Source organism: Syngnathus leptorhynchus, chromosome 18 (genome assembly GCF_054491065.1).
Source record: "Syngnathus leptorhynchus isolate UIUO chromosome 18, UIUO_Slep, whole genome shotgun sequence".
Taxonomy (NCBI): Eukaryota; Metazoa; Chordata; class Actinopteri; order Syngnathiformes; family Syngnathidae; genus Syngnathus; species Syngnathus leptorhynchus.
In genome coordinates this window covers 490,396-508,045 of record NC_141212.1, presented here as the reverse complement: position 1 = coordinate 508,045, position 17,650 = coordinate 490,396, and the positions used below count along the sequence as shown (strand labels likewise).

General features: G+C 52.4%; 4 protein-coding genes and 1 long non-coding RNA gene across 8 annotated transcripts; 3 read left to right on the top strand and 2 right to left on the bottom strand.

The window, feature by feature from the left end:
• The first annotated feature begins 677 nt into the window (after window positions 1-677).
• On the top strand, window positions 678-4,266 carry LOC147042044 (sphingosine-1-phosphate phosphatase 1-like). Its single transcript, XM_085938260.1, has 3 exons — window positions 678-1,713; window positions 2,051-2,140; window positions 2,395-4,266. The coding sequence occupies exons 1-3, from the start codon at window positions 1,072-1,074 to the stop codon at window positions 2,944-2,946; spliced, it is 1,284 nt and encodes a 427-aa protein (XP_085794386.1). The 5' UTR covers window positions 678-1,071; the 3' UTR covers window positions 2,947-4,266.
• A 118-nt stretch (window positions 4,267-4,384) lies between these two features.
• Window positions 4,385-9,093, top strand: abcd4 (ATP-binding cassette, sub-family D (ALD), member 4). 3 transcript variants are annotated; one of them, XM_085937586.1, is made up of 19 exons: window positions 4,385-4,582; window positions 4,675-4,796; window positions 5,180-5,307; window positions 5,378-5,517; window positions 5,576-5,692; window positions 5,777-5,902; window positions 6,095-6,145; window positions 6,209-6,303; window positions 6,386-6,507; window positions 6,738-6,829; window positions 6,887-6,976; window positions 7,052-7,257; window positions 7,318-7,409; window positions 7,477-7,513; window positions 7,592-7,641; window positions 7,726-7,778; window positions 7,891-7,967; window positions 8,032-8,147; window positions 8,577-9,093. In XM_085937586.1, exons 1-19 carry the CDS (start codon window positions 4,539-4,541, stop codon window positions 8,664-8,666), a joined length of 1,848 nt encoding a protein of 615 aa, XP_085793712.1. In that variant the 5' UTR covers window positions 4,385-4,538; the 3' UTR covers window positions 8,667-9,093. The 3 variants fall into 3 exon arrangements, with proteins under 3 accessions (XP_085793712.1, XP_085793713.1, XP_085793714.1); XM_085937587.1 differs by lacking the exon at window positions 4,385-4,582 and adding an exon at window positions 5,007-5,079 and having other exon boundaries at window positions 8,577-9,092; XM_085937588.1 differs by lacking the exon at window positions 4,385-4,582 and having other exon boundaries at window positions 5,185-5,307; window positions 8,577-9,092.
• acss1 (acyl-CoA synthetase short chain family member 1) lies at window positions 7,973-13,594 on the bottom strand. Its single transcript, XM_085937585.1, has 14 exons — window positions 13,157-13,594; window positions 12,697-12,793; window positions 12,354-12,553; window positions 11,120-11,295; window positions 10,910-11,062; window positions 10,689-10,836; window positions 10,443-10,580; window positions 10,139-10,231; window positions 9,899-10,011; window positions 9,658-9,784; window positions 9,456-9,583; window positions 9,276-9,339; window positions 9,105-9,220; window positions 7,973-9,030 (listed from the first exon to the last, which is right to left on the bottom strand). The coding sequence occupies exons 1-14, from the start codon at window positions 13,437-13,439 to the stop codon at window positions 8,851-8,853; spliced, it is 2,016 nt and encodes a 671-aa protein (XP_085793711.1). The 5' UTR covers window positions 13,440-13,594; the 3' UTR covers window positions 7,973-8,850.
• Window positions 12,198-16,940, top strand: LOC147042041 (uncharacterized). Of its 2 annotated transcripts, none has more exons than XR_015068885.1 (4): window positions 12,198-12,556; window positions 12,661-13,857; window positions 13,987-14,063; window positions 16,812-16,940. It is a non-coding gene; the product is annotated as an uncharacterized LOC147042041 (long non-coding RNA). The 2 variants fall into 2 exon arrangements; XR_015068886.1 differs by lacking the exon at window positions 16,812-16,940 and adding an exon at window positions 15,891-16,740.
• LOC147042040 (visual system homeobox 2-like) lies at window positions 13,740-17,337 on the bottom strand. Its single transcript, XM_085937589.1, has 5 exons — window positions 16,828-17,337; window positions 16,253-16,343; window positions 15,870-15,993; window positions 14,881-15,061; window positions 13,740-14,344 (listed from the first exon to the last, which is right to left on the bottom strand). Exons 1-5 carry the CDS (start codon window positions 17,267-17,269, stop codon window positions 14,094-14,096), a joined length of 1,089 nt encoding a protein of 362 aa, XP_085793715.1. The 5' UTR covers window positions 17,270-17,337; the 3' UTR covers window positions 13,740-14,093.
• Window positions 17,338-17,650: the final 313 nt, after the last annotated feature.

Here is a 17,650-nt window from a genome sequence, read left to right as displayed (position 1 = left end):
ATTGCTTGAAGGGTTCCAAGGAACTACAGTTCACTCGTATTCCTTTCTGGTGGTGTGAAGGAGCTTGAAAATGTTTACAATACTACTAATGATAAGGCCATCCTTTCTTCACTTCCGTTCCTTTCCTCGTAGGGTTTGAAGATGTTGCGATACTTGTTGAATCCACAAGAAGGAGCTCGCAGACAAACATTGGAAAAAGAATCGAAGAAGAGCTTAGAAACGACGAAACAACGACGAAGAAGTCTTTTGTGGAGGACCGACCGCCTGCTAGTGATGTGCATTCCAGTTCTTTTAAGTGAACTGAATCTTTAGAATCGTTTCCTTGGCAAATCGTAAATCGACATTGTGGCTTCCGTATTTCACGCCGGCCAGGAGGGAGACAGGCGCGACCCGTTCACTGACGGAAGGAAGGAAGGTAGGAAGGTAGGAAGGAAGGAAGGAAGGAAGGAAGGAAGGAAGGAAGGAAGGAAGGAAGGAAGGAAGGAAGGAAGGAAGGAAGGAAGGAAGGCAGTTCAGCCATTGACTCATTCGCGAACGGGAAAGTCGGGATTCGTTCCCTCACTGATCCGTCCGTTCTCGCGATGAACTGGAAATGCAAATCACTCATTCACAGATCCGTTCAGTTGGTGAACGGTAAGTGACGTCACTTTCTTCTTCTTCCTTTTGTTTTACGGCGAGGTGGCACCAGCTTAATGCGCATTACCGACATCTACTGGTTAAAGTCATATGAACGGATTCGTTTTGTTTTTTTGGAACGAATCGTTCGCTCACGAGCCAACACTACCGCCTGCCTGCCTGCCTGCCGGGCCTGCCTCGGAAACGGAAGAGGCCGAATTCCGACTTGACGCAGTTAACGGGCACCTTCGTGAACCGGGCCACGCTCTGTGATGTAATACGGGACTCCGCTCGAACGGACTTTGAATACTCCGCTGCCAAATCTCCCGCATCGGTGCACTACAGGTCGGCATTTGCTCATGCTGGCAGTGAGGCGTTCATAATCCGTTTTTCTTTTTTGCTTCTCGTCAACGGTCACCATGAACTCGCGCAAGTAAGCGCGACTAGATCGACATCATGGCGATGGACGTCGTCAAGACATTTGTGGAGACGTGTAATTATCTGCAGGACCCGCGCCTGGTGGCGAGGTTCCAGCGCCTTTGCGGGGTCCGGGGGACGTTTCCGGAGAATGCCAGTGAGCCCCGGAACTGCAGCGACGACAGCGACCGCCCCGAGCTCCGAAAGAGGAGCCCCGGGGACGATGTTGGCAACGGTGCGGCGTCCGTGGTGCACGCAAACGGGAAGCCGAGCGAGCCCAGACCCGAGGACGAAGACACTTCCGCCCGGGCCAAGCCCTTTCGCAGGAACTCGCTGACCGGCGACGTGGGCCAGGAGTTCCTGATCCACAACAAGTTGCTCTTCTATCTCTTCACCTTCGGCACGGAGCTGGGCAACGAGATGTTCTTCATCGTCTTCTTCCCGTTCCTCTTCTGGAACGTGGACGCCCTGGTCAGCCGCCGGCTCATGGTGGTGTGGGCCTGGAACTTGATGGTGGGCCAGTCCACTAAGGACATGGTGCGCTGGTCCCGGCCGGCCTCACCTCCCGTGGTCAAGGTGGAGGTCTTCTACAACTCCGAGTACAGCATGCCATCGACACACGCCATGACGGGCACCGCCATCCCCTTCTGCCTCTTCATGCTCACTTATGAACGCTGGCAGGTAAGACACGCACTTTAAACAGTACAACGGCAGGCAAATCGTGACATTTGTTGTTCTCTAGGAGAATATTTGATGTTTTATTTCTTAGGTGGATTTGTGCGCCTTTGTGTTGAGCGAGGAAGAGATAAGAATTGCAGGAGGTCATTGTTGAACACAGCGCTGCCGCTTCCTGTTAAACTCGCCCGGCACATTCCGATCAGGATCTTAACACTTTTGTTTGTCAACGTGCAAAGGCGCCAAAACCTTGTGGAGGCAGGCATGCCACCAGACCAGACCAGACGAGGCTCCACCGAGAGTGACCACCTTATTAATGTGTGCCGTTTGCTTTGTATGGCAGTACCCCTTCCTGCTTGGGTTGTCCGTGGCGCTGTGCTGGAGCCTGCTGGTGTGTGTGAGCAGAGTCTACATGGGCATGCATTCCGTTCTGGTAAGTGTCCACGCTCGGCAATCGTTTTCAGTCATCGTAAACGACAAGATGGCCCCAGTGGGCAAAGTGCAAAAGCGCGCTTCTCCGGCTCTTGCTCATCACAAATTTCTAATCTGCTAACGGGGAGAAGCGATAAAATGCTTTGTCGGACCATTTGATTGCTAAGCGACGGCTGTTTATTCATCACAATCGTCAGAAAGCGTTGTCGGGTTTGGACGGGACCACATTTCCACTGGTGTTATTTGCGTTGGCAGGAAGTGATCACCGGCTTCCTGTACAGCCTGCTGGTCCTGGTCTTCTTCCAGCAAACGCTGGACACCATCGACCACTTCTACATGACGCACGCCTACGCGCCGCTGGTCATCGTGGTGTCGCACGTGAGCCTGGGCCTGCTGGCCTTCTCGCTGGACTCCTGGAGCACCTCGCGCGGCGACACGGCCCAGGCGCTGGGCACAGGGGCCGGCGCCGCTCTGGCCACCCACGCCAACTACCAGCTGGGCCTAATGGCCGACCCGCCGGCTTCGGCGCTGCCGCTGGCCCTGCCCCCGCTGGGCGTCGGCCTGGCGTCCCGCTCCCTGCTGCGCTTGACCCTCGGGGTGGCCGTCATCCTGTTCACCCGGATGCTCATGAAGGCGGCCGCCATCCCGCTCCTCTGCCGGCTGGCCGGGCTCCCCGCCGGCGACGTGAGGCGCGCCCGGCAGCGCATGGCGGTGGAGCTGCCGTACCGCTACGTCGTCTACAGCGTGGTGGGCTTCACCTGCTTCTGCGTGGTGCCGCTGCTCTTCAGGCTCGTGGGCCTGGCCTAAGAACCGGGTTAAGACGGTCTACAGGGTGAATGCTACCTAGGCCGTACTGCTGCAACGCCAAGGGGAAAAAAAAATCAAAAAATCCGCTGTCGCGAGAATGGTTTAGTTCTTCTGTTCCATTTGGATCTGCTTCGATTCTAAGCGCTGACTCGCGGCGGCGTTCGTGACGTTAAAATCCGAACCTCATCGCTTTGAAATTGATCGCACCGTGATGTTTTTTTTCTGGTGTGGCAGCAATACGCTTCCAAATCTGGTGATGTTTTACATACCTTTTAAAGCATTTTTAGTTTCATCCTTATATGAATCCCCAAAGCCCCACGTGCCTGGCCTTTTGGGAGGATTTTCTCGACAAGACTGAAAATGTAGCCGCCGGTTGAGACACTCCGGCGGAAACAAGTTTTTATCGCTGACGCAAACAAAAGCGCTCCGTTTGTACCGCACCAAAGTGTGTCACTGGGCTGCGTTTGTGCCCAAACAAATCAGGAAACGTCAAATGGTGAAAGGCAGTCCGACGCCAGCACAAAACACTTCTCCGTTTTTGCACATGTTTTTAAGCATGTCAGTGGAATACAGTATTTGGCAACTTTGAATCTTTGACTTCACGAGACAGGGTCTTTGAATCATGTCGATGATGATGATGATGATGCTGCTGCTGTAAATACACGACTGGAAATACTTTTTTTTTTTTTTTTAAAGCAGCGTTTTCTTGTGTTGGAAACAGCTTAAAAATACAAACTTTAGGCTCACAAACGCTCGACAGCACACTGGAGAGGAAAAATTTGGTGTCTTGTAAATATTCAAAATAGCCGCTGGCACCTCCCCACGCCATCACATGATGACTTTGTTTCATTGCATCTTCGTTTCTCATTGATTGTGCTACTGTGTTATTTTTGTTTGTTTGTTTTTGGGGATCACCATCATTTTGATCCAGAGAATAAACCAAATGATGAATCATGTTTGTAGAAACGCATTTCAAATGATATTTGAAGTATTTGATTCTTTAACGATCTGCATAATCTTTATGATGTCACCACTATTATTATTCCTACTTTTTGTATCTCGGGCGTAAATAATGTTTTATGTGAACTTGAGTGCTTTAAGACGGCACACAAAAAAAAATTGAATTACAATATAAAAACAGTATTTTTGATGTAATATAGTACTATCTTGAATAAGACGGTATGTTAAAAAAGATGACCAGGATGTTTAAAAGTTATGGCACTAAAGTGTATTAAAATCTTTACCTCCTTATCTTTTCTTTGTCTGGCTGCATTGCGAAATTTAAATCGGGGCTCAGTGGGAAGGGTTTGAGTTGGATTATGCTACTTTATTTTGAATGGCCAAAAACCACTTCCTGTTGAAGGCGGAAGTGCAGACTTTGCATTCGATTCCACTTCCTGTTGAAAGCGGAAGTGCAGACTTCGCTGTCGCTGACGAACTTGACGGCTAACCCAATCAGTCACCGTGTTCATTCAGGAGGAGGAATGTTTAGAAAACTTTTTTTAGCTAGTAACTGTCGATTTCAAAGAGCGTTTCGGAAGCTCGCCTAGCTAGTTAATTTGCTCGTAATTCCCACTCACTCTCCGGCGCAAATGCCTCGCTTCGTGAAGTCAAATGACAGAGGAAACACACGAAGGTAAAGTCATTGTTGTCAATTTGAACACAACACTTGGATTGTGTAACCACGACTTGTGTGTGTCTGGCTCCTTTCTCTCGTTCAATGTGCAGTAAACCAAAGTTGAACTGGTGCTTCGTGCAGAGGTTCTGGAGCATCCTGAAGGTTCTCTTTCCGTCATGGAGCAGCCCAAGTGTCCTCATGTTCGCCACACTATTTGGAGTGACTTTGGCCGGTATTAGGAAGCTCACACACACACAAACACGCACATACTCATTAAACAACACGACACTGCTGCTTGTCAAGCAAGAAATGCGTGACGTCACACATCGTGCACAATCATGTGATTGAATGATTTTTTGGGGCGATAATATTCTCTCCAGCTCGAGGTAACTGAACTTGCAAGCTTTGAGAAAGTCGTTACAGATTGTGTTGTAATCGTTAGGAAATGAAGTCAGTTGGGGGAAACAAAATCACAAGATGCAGCTTGAAAGTAGAAGAGGAATCGTGTCGCAATTGTATGAATTCAAGTCAACGCTTTTAACCTTTGACTTTCTTTTACGAGCTCTTTGGATGTAACAAAGCGCTAACGCATCACTTTTTCTATCCTTAAACCAGAGCAGCTGATCATTTACCAAGTGGGCGTCCTCCCCAGCCGCTTCTACAACGTGCTGGCCGAGAAGGACAACGAGAACTTCAAGAGCCTGCTGCTCACCGCCATGCTGTTCATTGTGCTCAACTCCACCGTGAGTCGGGTCTTGAAGATGGAGGGAGGGCGGCAAAGTACAAAGTGATGATTCGGCTTGCTCCGGGCAGTTGAAAAGTCTGGAGCAGTACATCGGCAACCTGATGTACGTGAGTTGGAGGAAGATGCTGACGGAGAGCCTGCACGCCGCCTACTTCCGGGGACGCGTCTACTACACGCTCAACGTGCTCCGGGAGGACGTGGACAACCCGTAAGCGTTTCCTTTCCACGCGACGTCTTTGCCGCGCTGAAGCTCCTTTGACCGGCAGTGACCAGCGGATCAGTCAGGACGCCGAGAGGCTGTGCAAGCAGATGAGCACCGCGGCCGCTCGGCTCATCGCCTCGCCCTTCACCTTGGCTTACTACGCCTACCGCTGCTTCGAGAGGTATCGCAAAAACTGAACGAGCCCAAAAAGCTTTTGTGACCAGTTGACGGTGCGGCCACAAAACGCCTCCCAAACTGCTTTCAGCACAGGCTGGCTGGGCCCGCTCAGCATCTTTGCCTACTTTGTGCTGGGCTCGGTGACCAACAAAATCTTGATGGGGCCCATTGTGTCCACGCTCTTCGAGCAGGAGAAACTGGAGGGCGACTTCAGGTACGTGGCATCCTCAGGAATATGACCTGCTTTGTCCGACGGGATGCATCTGTTTCATCTTGGCGTTGGGCCTTTTAGGAAATGGCAGCGGAAACGGACGGGCGTTCGTGAAGGGCAGCTTGTCCGTTTCCTCAAAAGATAGCTAAATAAATATGAATACACGATTTGCTTTGTCTCCCCTCCCGGGCACAGATTCAAGCACATGCAGATCCGAGTCAATGCTGAGTCGGCGGCTTTTTACAGGTGAGCCGCTACTCCGTCCGCACGCTAGCGTGCCTACTTGCTGAAAGTTGTGATCTGTTGCAGGGCTGGTAAAGTGGAGCACATGAGGACCGACAGACGCCTGCAGACTTTGCTGCACACTCAGCAAAGTCTCATCAACAAAGAGCTGTGGCTTTACAGTAAGCGCTCGCGCACGTGCACGGTGACACCACAGCCGGCCGGCCGGCCGGCGTGAAGACACTGCGCCCTTTTTGTGTCCAGTTGGGGTGAACAGCTTCGACTACCTGGGCAGCTTCCTCAGCTACATCATCATCGCCATTCCCATTTTCGGCGGGCTGTACGATGGCCTGACGCCCGGCGAGCTCAGCGCGCTCATCAGCAGGGTGACGGACGGCTACTTCCTCTTTCTTTCTAGGACTTCCGTTCTTGAGCCAAGACTTTTGTTTTGTAAGCTTCTTTGGGGGGCGGGGAAGTCAAGGCTTGTCCAGCAAAATGTTTCACAATGGAATGCTAAATAGCGGAAATAGAAACTCCTCAATGTGGATGGCTTGAGTGATAAAAATGTGACCGCTAGGTGGCAGCACAGCTTTATCTTGTTGTCGCCTCCGTGCAGAACGCCTTCGTGTGCATCTACCTGATCAACGGCTTCACGCAGCTGATCGACCTGTCCACCACGCTGTCCGACGTGGCCGGCTACACCCACAGGTAGTGCGCCAACGCGCTTCCAAGCGGCTGACGTGATTGGGCCCGTGTGACGCTCAGGATCGGCGAGCTGACGGAGGTGATGGACGACGTTCTGCGCCAGCAGTGCGACTATGACCCGGCTTCGGGGGAAAGCTACGACTTTGACAGGTAAAATCTCAATCAAAAGGTGAAGGTTCGAGCATCTTGGGGTTTTTTTTTTTTCCCTTCCGTCTTTCCACACAGTGACTTCAACGTGCACGGGGGCCCCGTGGACACGGCCTTCATAGTGGACCATCTGTCTTACACCTCTCCCTACTCGGAGCAGCTGCTGGCGGAGGACCTGAGCCTGAGCGTCAGCGAGGGGACGCACCTGCTGGTGGTGGGCAACACCGGCACGGGCAAGACCTCGCTCCTGAGGGTCCTCAACAGACTGTGGGAGGCCAAGAGCGGTGAGAGATGTCACACGGAGGGAGGCCCAGTCCCCTGACGTTGTGGGTGTTTCTTGACAGGTTTTGTCCAAATGACCACCTGCTTCGGGCCCAGAGGAACCCTGTTCCTGCCGCAAAAGCCTTACCTGACTGACGGCACGCTGCGTGAACAGGTGGCTCACCCCATTGGCTGGCGTTTGAAAAGAGCGGAATGACAAACGTGCTCTCCTCTCCCAACAGGTCATCTACCCGCTCAAGGACATTTACCCGCAATCAGGTAGCAAGGACACGTCGGCGCTGTCCATCAACTCAATACTTGTCTGATTTTTTATTTTTTTTTTCTTTCCTCCCCCAGGGTCTGTCGATGATGACAGAATAATGAAGTTTCTCAAGATGGCGGGAGTGGTGAGTTTTGCAACATACAGAAGAACTAAGCTCTAAAAGCATTTTGTATTCAATCCTGTTGCACTGCACTGCATTTCATTCCAGTCCAGTCTGGTGAAGCGAACCGGCGGCCTGGATGAAGTCGTGGACTGGAATTGGTACGAATCCCTCCTTGATTTTTTTTTTTTTTTTTGCTTGCACATCATTTGCAACTTGTCAGCCTTTCTAAACGGGTTTGGACCATAAACTTCAAAAAGATCCTGGTTGCAGGTACGACGTTCTGTCCCCGGGCGAGATGCAGCGCCTTTGTTTTGCGCGACTCTTCTACCTCCAGCCCAAATACGCAGGTACGTTCAAGTGCTGAGGAAAAGCCGGGCTTTTCTCCGTTTCATGACGCGCCGCTGTCGACAGTGTTGGACGAGGCCACCAGCGCCTTGACGGAGGAGGCGGAGTCTCAGCTCTATCGCACCTGCAAGCAACTGGGCATGACGCTGGTCAGCGTGGGACACCGCACAAGCTTGGAGAAGGTCAGCTCTCCTTTCATTACCTTCGGCATATATTGATGTTCATCATTTATTGAGCTTTTTCAAAAGGATTTGAAATGTCCAATAGTTTTGATCGAAACAAAATGGCAAAAGCTGGGAAAAAAGGTGATGTTTTTTGAAATGATGTGTTTACAATTATAGTTCCAAATCATTGGATTAGATACGCCACTCAGAAAAAGCTCCCTTTCGCTATTCGTCTTTTAGTGGGAAGTTGAGGCGCTACCTCAAATGCATTGCGTGGCCGCTAGGTGACGACGACAGAGCTCCAGTGGACATACTTATGGTTTCAGTGGGAAGCTTGCTGTCCACATCCTTGTTGGCGAACGAAACGGTTTCAAGTTCAGCCTTCTTAGTTAGGACAGCCGGTCGTACCTAATGAAGTGGCCTTTTTTGTCTCCTCCTCGTCCGCAGCACCACGACGTCCGGCTGAAACTGTGCGGAGGCGGCCACTGGGAGTTGAGCCAAATAAAAGGCAGGAGGCTCAGAGAGGACGTCATGTGACCCGAGCGCTTCCACGTTAAGAAGGTATACTCCATTTGGGGGTTGTTCACGTCGCTCGGTTCGAGGACTCGGCCACAAAGGAGACAAAGCTGAGACTCAAGTTTCTTTTTTTATGGTGGCCATCCGCTGATTCCATGAACAATTAAAACAAGTTAGTCCCTTTCAAAATGTCCACTTTGAGTCTTCACGGCTGCTCCTGCTTTTTTGCAAAGAGGTCACGATGACCTCGGATGATCTCCTGCACGGCGGCGGGGTCGTCCAGCGTGCTGAGGTCGCCCAGGCCGCCCGGGTCTCGCTCCACCACCTTGCGCAGAATCCGACGCATGATTTTGCCCGAGCGCGTCTTCGGGAGGCGCTGGACAAACTGGGAGAAGAAGAAGCCCAACATTATCGCTCGAGTCCAGCCAGCTCAGGCCCTTTGCAGATTTTCCAATGCACCTGGATGTGGTCAGGACAAGCGTACTTGGCGATCTTGTCGGAGACGGTGTCGTTGATCTGCGAGGCGAGGTCGGCTTCTCGGGCGTCCTGCTTGAGGACCACAAAAGCGTAGACTCCTGCAAAGGAGACGGACGTCAGACGGGCACGGCCACCTCTGTCTGCCCGGCTCACCTTGGCCTTTGATGCCATGCGAGCAGCCGATGACTGCCGACTCGGCCACGGCGGAGCATTGGTTCTGTGACGCACACCTTGGGAGTGAGAAGCTCGGGCGGGACAGCCAAAACCAAGCAAAACCCCAAGCCTCGCCGAAAGACAACGTCATCTTATCCCCGAACTCCAAAGCGGCTTTACCAGCACATCTTCGATCTCGGCCGTGCCGATCCTGTGCCCGCTGACGTTGATGACATCGTCCAGGCGCCCCGTGATCTGGTAGTAGCCCTCCTTGGAGCGATGGGCGCCGTCCCCAGTGAAGAAGTAGCCTGCAGGGCAGGGAAGCGGAGGGGCCGCGTCAACGACCACGACGGCACCCCGTCGAGCGAGCGAGCGCTCTTACCGGGATAGGTCTTGAAGTAAGTGTCGATGAATCTCTGGTGGTCGTTGTGGATGCTGCGGGCCATGCCGGGCCAAGGCTGAGAGAGGCACAGCGCGCCCGAGGCATCGTTGGACGTCACCTCTCGGCCCTGTGAAATGCAACAAATTGGAGTTGATCGCCTGGGAACGGCTTGGAGGGTCAGATGAGGATTATCAAATAGTCACCAGCTGTGTCACTTTTGATATTCATCCCCCACACACACCTCGCTATCCATGAGCACCGGCTTAATGCCAAAGAAAGGTCTCATGGCCATGCCCGGGACAATCTCTGCGTGTGGCTCCGACGGCCTCGGGGCGATGCAGATGCCGCCCGTCTCTGAGGAAAAAAAAAAGACAGGGAAGCTATTAAAAATGACATCTTTTTGTTCTAAACAGACCGTATAGTAAGGGAAATAAGCAAGATTGGTGTCATGCAGAAGGGTGAGAACCCTTGGGGTGCTTACCCGTTTGCCACCAGGTGTCCACCACGGGGCAGCGTCCCTCTCCCACCACGCGGTGGTACCACTCCCACGCCTCCGTGTTGATGGGCTCGCCCACTGCGCAGAGGACATAGTGCACATGCTGCCTTTGCGATGCAATAAACACACCCTTGGCCTTCAAGGAAGGAGACTTAGCACTCACTCCTCACGGGAGCCAGACTTCAATAAATCAGCGCCACCCCATGCCACTGGCACCGACCGATTTGTAGCGCGCCGTTTCTTCTATGTCTGCCCGAGTATGTATGTGAGAGGAGCATTTGAGTCGTACCCGATCCCAGCGTCCTGAGACTGGAACGCTCGTATTTGCGCACCCACTGGTCGCCGTGCTTGAGCAGCAGGCGGATGGCGGTGGGGGCGCTGTAAAACTGGTTGATTTTCAACCTCTCCACCATCTCCCAGTATCTTCCTGACAAAAAAACAGAAACAAAACACTCTCCACAGACATGCTCCTGATTTTAGCACCGGTGGCCGACCGACTCCAGGCTCAGTGGCGCCCATCCGGGGTGGAGAGTACCTGGGTGGGGATAAAGGGGCGTGCTTTCAAAAAGGACGGTGGTGCCCCCGTTGGCCAGGGGTCCGTACACGGCGTAACTGTGTCCCGTGATCCAGCCGATGTCCGCCACGCAGCCAAACACGTCTCCGTCGCGGTAGTCGAAGACGTACTGCGGCCAGACGTACGCGACGTGAGATTCGGCTGCACTCCATCATCTGTTGCGTTCCTTCCCATCGACCGACCTTGTGCGTGAGCGAGGCGTACAGCAGGTATCCGGCCTGCGTGTGAACCAGGCCTTTGGGCTTGCCGGTGCTGCCCGACGTGTAGAGCAGGAACAGGACGTCCTCGCTGTCCATGGCGGCCGGCTCGCAGACCACGTCCTCCGACATCATCTCCTGTGATACGGAGCCCGTTGGAGTCCCGGCCCCGTCCGAAGCTTAAGGTGCTCTCACCTCCTCCATGGCCACGTCCTTGGACGTCATGACGACCGGCGTCTCGGTCCTCCTGGCGACAAACACCTGGCGCACCGTCGGGCAGCTGCGCACCGCCTGGTCCACCGTGGCCTTCAGGGGGGTCACCTTGCCGCCTCTCACGCTCTCATTGACGGTGATCACCGTATTGGATTGGGCTGGAAGGAAAACAAATGAAGGTGAAGGTGTCCCATCTTCCGGAGGTTGTTAAGTGGTGACGCCCTTTTGGAAAGCCTACTCGATACGTTTTATGAGCGACTCTCCGGTCCTTTAAAATAGGAAGACCTTCTTGCAGTAAATAATCATCACATAAGCAACGATATGGTTCCCCATCAGATACGAGCGGCAATAAAGATGAAAGATAAATGCAAGATGGGGCGATAAAGTCAATAAAGCTCGGCTGTTTTGAACGCTCGGCCCGCGATAAGCATCTCTGGCCCGGATCGACCTCTGGACCCAAAGGAGGCCGAGCCGAGCCGAGCCCTCATTCCTCTTATTTCCAACACACACACGGTCCCGCACGGTCGGCCGCATGGTAAATACACACTCGACCGACGCGGCGTCGCCGTGCCGAGACTTTGATGAGTGCGCAGAAATCTACACAAGTGTACAGACAGTCAGAGTTGGCACTTTTTTGGACGACTTGGGAAAAATACTTGAGGGCAAAGTAGAGTTTCTTTTGCATTGCACTGTTGCTCTTTGCTCTACACCGCTTGAGGAAAGTCGACTTCCCTCGGCTTTGGTCACAATAAATGATTATCTTATCGCCAGAAGAAAATGGTGAGCTATTAAGTCTATGAGGGGCTATTGAAACATTGTTGAAAAAAGGGAAGAAAACAAAAAACACTCCGTCTAAATCCAGGGTTAGGGTTTCAAAGTAGTGTTTAAAGCTAGGGTTAGGGTGCTCACGTCTCGTCCCCAGCTTATCCACCATGTGTCTGTTGTTGTCATGGTTTCTGTGTCCCCTCCCCTCCTTTGCCCTCCCGTGTGCCCATGATTAGTTTGATTATTTTCACCTGCCTCTTGTTGTATATAAGTCCTATCTGCCCCTCCTACAAACTTTTTCAGCATTTAGACTCTAAATGCTGAAAAAAAAAAAGACGTGCATTGCGTTGGAAAAGTTGAGGTGCTCGGTCCACTCTGAATTGTCAATGATTTGGCATTTGGGAAACATTTGGGTCAGAAGGGGCCAGCCGGCGCTAGCCTACATGCTCACCATCTCGAATTCGCTCGGCCAGAGCCTCCGCGCTGAAGCCCGCAAACACCACGTTGTGCGCCGCCCCCACGCGAGCGCAGGCCAGCATGGAGGCCACGGCCAGCGGGCACGGCGGCATGTAGATGGTGACGCAGTCGCCCTTCTTGACGCCGCGCTGCCTCAACAGGTTGCCCGCCCGGCAGGTCATCTCCAGGAGCTGCCTGGTAAAAACACGCAAATTTTTTGGGGGGGCATGCCGGATGAGCTGACACAAAGGCAGGCGTTTGGGTTGATGTTTTTTTTCTTTTCTTTTTCTCCACTCTCCCAGTTGACGAAAGGTGGAAAGACAAGCCCGTTAACCGACCTGTAGGTCACCCTGACTTCTGATCCGGGTTCATCCCTCTCCCAGATGAGGGCCACCTTCTCCGGGCTGCTGCGTACATGGCGGTCCAGGCAGTTCACTGCAGACAGTTCCAAACAGACAATTGGAAAAAAGAAAAAAACAAAACCGTCGGAGTGGTCCTGGCTTGGAGCTGGCAAGGTGCCACAAGTTGACGTGCAGCAGCAGCGGCAAGCAGCGGCAAGCACTTCTACTGTACAACGAAAGACAGCTCGAGCTAGGTTAGAGAAAATGCTGCAGTTTTACACTCGAGCATTCGCCCCCCCCCCCCCCAAACACTTTCGAAGAAAACCAAAAGAACATTTTGTTTTGAACTCAATTCTTGAGCAAAGCGTGTCACATTTCCCAAAGTGCACGAGCGGTGGTGCGTTCAATGTCAGCAAAGTTTTGACTCCATGCAAAGAAAGTCCCGCTCCTTCCTCACCGGAGACATTGAGTTGTCCTCCCTGGAACCAGCTGACTTTGCCTCGCTCCATGTCGTAATCGAGGACGCCGCGGAACGGGCTGATCCAGTCGAGCCGGCGGCGCGCCACGGCCGCCCAGAAGCTCTCCTTGTGAGCGACGGAGAACTCCTGCAGCCCCGCGCGGTCCCGCACGCCCTGGAAGCCCGCTGCCTCCGGCATGAACGCCGACGCTGCGTGACTCTTGAACCTCCGGCCGACGGTCGACGCGCGGGCCGCTTTGACGCATCGCTGCGAGAGCCACATTTGCTCGATTTGGTTTCCAACGCAAAGAGAAAGAAACGAGCTGTGCTCAAACGGGACAGCCAATCATTCCCTCACACGGCGCGCGCGCGGAGGCAACTTGGCTTTAGTTCCCCGAAACTAGCGGCGGGCGCCGGCTCCATTCCAATCCATGAGGGGAGGGCTGCAACTTGTTTTGCGTGGAAGGGCGGCGCAAGAGCAGCCAGAGCAATGCGACAGCCAAAGCACAAATTCCCAAAGAGGAAACCAAGTTGGCAGCCAACACTTTAGTGAAATATTCCATTTTAATCAGACTGTTGATATTTACAAAGACAAACACGGAAACCAAATACGTCACATTGAAGCTTGGCGCTCTGCCCACCGAGCCTGTCGGAAGACGAGGTCGGAGGTCACAGCGCGACTGCTGGGACTCGCACAGCTGGTAAGCCAAGTGTGAAGAACAAACATTCAACCTACAGTCAACCCTTGCCAGTCGGTCGGCGGGCGAACTGGCACAAACGACATGATTTTTCCTCGGATTCACTCTATGCGCTGAATGTGTTTGTTCTAGTTTGAAGCCCAAGCAGAGGGGAGGAGGAGGCGGCGGCGGCGGCTCCATTCTTTTCCAGCGAGCTCCTGACCCGTCACGTGAGTTTCTAACAATCCCCCGAAAGGTTCTCAGTTGTCCGTCTCGTCCTCGGTGGACCCGCGCTCGGGTTCTCCCGTGCGCGGTCGCGTGCCGAGCATCTTGGCGCTGTGTTCTTGCGCCTTGGCTCGCAGCACGGCGATGCTGTGCACCCGCAGTTCGTCTCTGTCGCCGTCCTTTGCCTCGGGGGCGTCCGGCCTCTCGTGTGGCGGCGGCGGCGTGGCGCCGCTGTTCCTTCGGTGGTCAGGGCTGCGCGGCGTCTCCACCGACTTCTTGTGCATACCTGAGGGGCGCAATGTGTTAGTTTGTGGCAACTTTGCAGCCTTTCCTCACTTGAGAATGCAGATTGAACGAAAACGGATGCCTCTTAATCAATTCCGAGCCGCCTGATAGATTGCGCCCAATCGATTGACACAAAGCCAACGGGAGATAGGGCTCTAATCTCTGCTAATGAAGTGGGATTATCAGCCAATTGACTGCTGCCGCCTTATCGAGCGCTTTGACACTCGCTCTCTGGCCTCAAGCGGTCCTCCCGTGGGAATCCGCGCCAGATCATATTTTGCCAGTCGACGGAAGTTGCTAAATATTGTTCCGTGCAAAAAAAAAAAAAGGAATGACAAAAACATTTAGTTCAATAGCCAAGCCCAAATCCGTACATGGTTGTGAAAGCGTTCCCTAGTGGAACGCAAAGACACTTGAACACAAATGCGGAGAGGAGCAAACGGCGAGCCTTGCCTAACACCACGAGCTCACGAATGCCGTTTGGAATGTCCTTAGGCAAAAAGGTGTCTATCATAGATCCCCCCCCCCGCCTCTCACCTAGTAACCAGGGAGCGTAGGACTCAGTGACGCCCTCCTTGGCTGATTTGAGAATGGACTCGGGCAGCGGGATGGAGTGTCGCACCATGGCCCCGTACAGGCCGTATTCGGCCATCACGCTGCTGCGGCCCCAGCACTTCTCCCGCTTGCGCCACTTGGCCCGGCGGTTCTGGAACCACACCTGGGATGGCAAAGGACGACACGCTGAGCTCTAATGATCGTGTCACGATCGACACTGTTATTTGATGGAATTATTTTTCGGGCATTTTGCTAGCTATGCTCATTTTGGAAGTCACAACATGTGTGCAAGCGCGTGCGTGCATGCAGCAGGAATTCATGCGCGTTCTTTTCCTCCTGAGCCCAGATTGATTTTTCACACAGCCAGGCCTCGTAATAGCCCGGGTGAGCTCGTGAATATGGATGAGCCCCGACGAGCATCATAAAACGGCCCGCGAGATGGAATGAGATTGGCAGCGTAGCGCGTGTGTGCGTGCGAAGGGACGGGATTAAAAACGATCAAAGCGGAAAAGCGGGAAAGCCATTGAGGTAGCTCTGATGATAACCTCCCTCCTATAAAAAGACGGGCCTCAGATGAGCAATCATGCTTTTGACAGCAGAGCGGTGACCCCAAGGGCGCCCGGGCTGATTGAAAAATAAGTTAATTTCCAGGCCCCGTCCGTAGATGAGACAAGCCATGAAATATCAAATCAGAGGAGGAGAGAAAAAAAAAAAAAAAAAAAGCAGCAGCCGTGGAGGAGGAGGGCTGATCACCTGCTAATTCATTTCAGTGTAGTTTGAGCTTCATTTGGTCTCACGTTATTGATTATTATGAACCATTGAAATTTGTCTCGACCGTCCAATACAAAGCGCTACGTCAGTGCTAGCTTTTCTATGGTGTTTACAGTTATGCGCTTAAAAAGGTTGCAGTTGTCTTGTTTGGTTTGCCAGTGAGCATGATAAAAAAACGGAGGCGGAGTCACAGCACTTACCTGTATCCTGTCCTCTGGCAGCTCCGTCTTCATGGACAGCATCTCTCGGGCGTACACGTCCGGATAGTGGGCCTCGTTGAAAGCTTTCTCCAGCTCCTCCAGCTGATAGGACGTGAAAATTGTTCTGTGCGGAAAAGAAAGACAAATTCAAAAGAGCACTGACAACATTTTCTCCAGCATACATCTTGTATGGACGTTTAACTGCATACATATGCAAATATATGGAAACATTTTGAAGATATTTTTTTATATCAGGATGACAGAACAAAGGAATAAGATGCATGACAACTTTATCATGCCTCCTCTTCCAAACTGCATGCAGGCTATAGTGTAGAAAGTGGCATGGATTTGAGGTTTTTTCCATCACTTTTATTTATTTTTACCTGTGTCGTCTTTTTTTTCTTTTCTTGCTTTGGCTCAAGGAAGATTTAGAGAATTTTTGATCACTGGTGGGAAGACTCATGTCATCAGAATCTGTGGGAAGAAATTACATTCACGTTTGTATATTTGATAGCATGACAAAGAAGCTGATTTGATATTTCAGTCTCATCTTTCCTGACTGTTGTAATGCAAAAAAAATAAATAACAATGTAAAACCAATATTGGAAATATTTCTGAACACAATGAATTCATATCAATACGGAAGGTGAAAAGAAATCTACAAGCTTAATCAGCTTCGACGAGTCAAATTCAGCTCGGATTTATTTGTGGCCGTCTGCTTAATTCCGCCCATGCTAACCTTAAAAAAAAACAAAAAACGTAAAAGCTATGAATATGATTTGAATTGAATAAAGCTTGCAAGATCGAAAAACGTCTGGATTAAGACATTCAACGCGATGCGTAAATGACGTTCAGACAAACGCCTGCAATATGTTCTCTTTCGTTAGTAAATGTGGCAAGTGTATTCTTGCTTCTTTTTTTTTTTTTTCCTTTTTCTTTTAGGGCATGCAGCACTCACCCGAACTGGCCGAGTTGTGCACGTCGTGCATGTGCGCGCTGGCCCTGTGCAGCGGCTGCAGGTGCACGTTGTGCGCTTCGGACAGAACCTCCAGAAAGGCGGGCTGGCCGTAGAACGAGTGCACGCCGTCGGGACCCAGCAGGCCGACGCCCAGGCCGCCTAGGCCGAGCTGGGCCGGGCGGCCCGACAGGAGGTGCCCCCGGTGAGGGAGGGCCTCCAGGGGCCGCCTCAACGAGGCGGCAGTGGCCGCCGGCACCAGCGGCGGCGGCGGCTCCTTGTTGAGACCGAGGAGCTCCTGGATGCCGAAGCCGGTGCGGCGGTGCGCCGTGGGGGGCATCTTGCAGGCGGGGGTTGGCTGCTGCTGCTGCTGGTGCTGCGGGGCTCCGACTGGTTTCTGCTTATTCTCCGTGGCCGAAAGCACGGCGCCGTCCTTACCGGTCATGATGCCGCTCGCAGATTTCACTTTTAGTTTGCAGTCGGGCGGGATGCTCCTCTTTATCCGACAACACACACACACACACACACAATTGGACGCCCCCCCCCCCCCTACCGCCGCAGCAGCAGCAGGCAACAGGCGGCAGCCAATCATGAGCGACCCCACATTGAACTTTTCGTTATAAACACCCCTTTATATGATTTGGATCACGCCTCAATTATTATTATTATTATTATTTCCTTCCGTGTTGAACATTTCGATTTGTTGATTTTCATTCAAGGTTAAATAATAAGGCAAAGAGAAGCCTGTACTTTCCCCTCTTCATGCTTGTGTCACTGGTCATCATCGCTGAGCTCATCTGATGGAGCCAATGAGGCGGAACAAGCT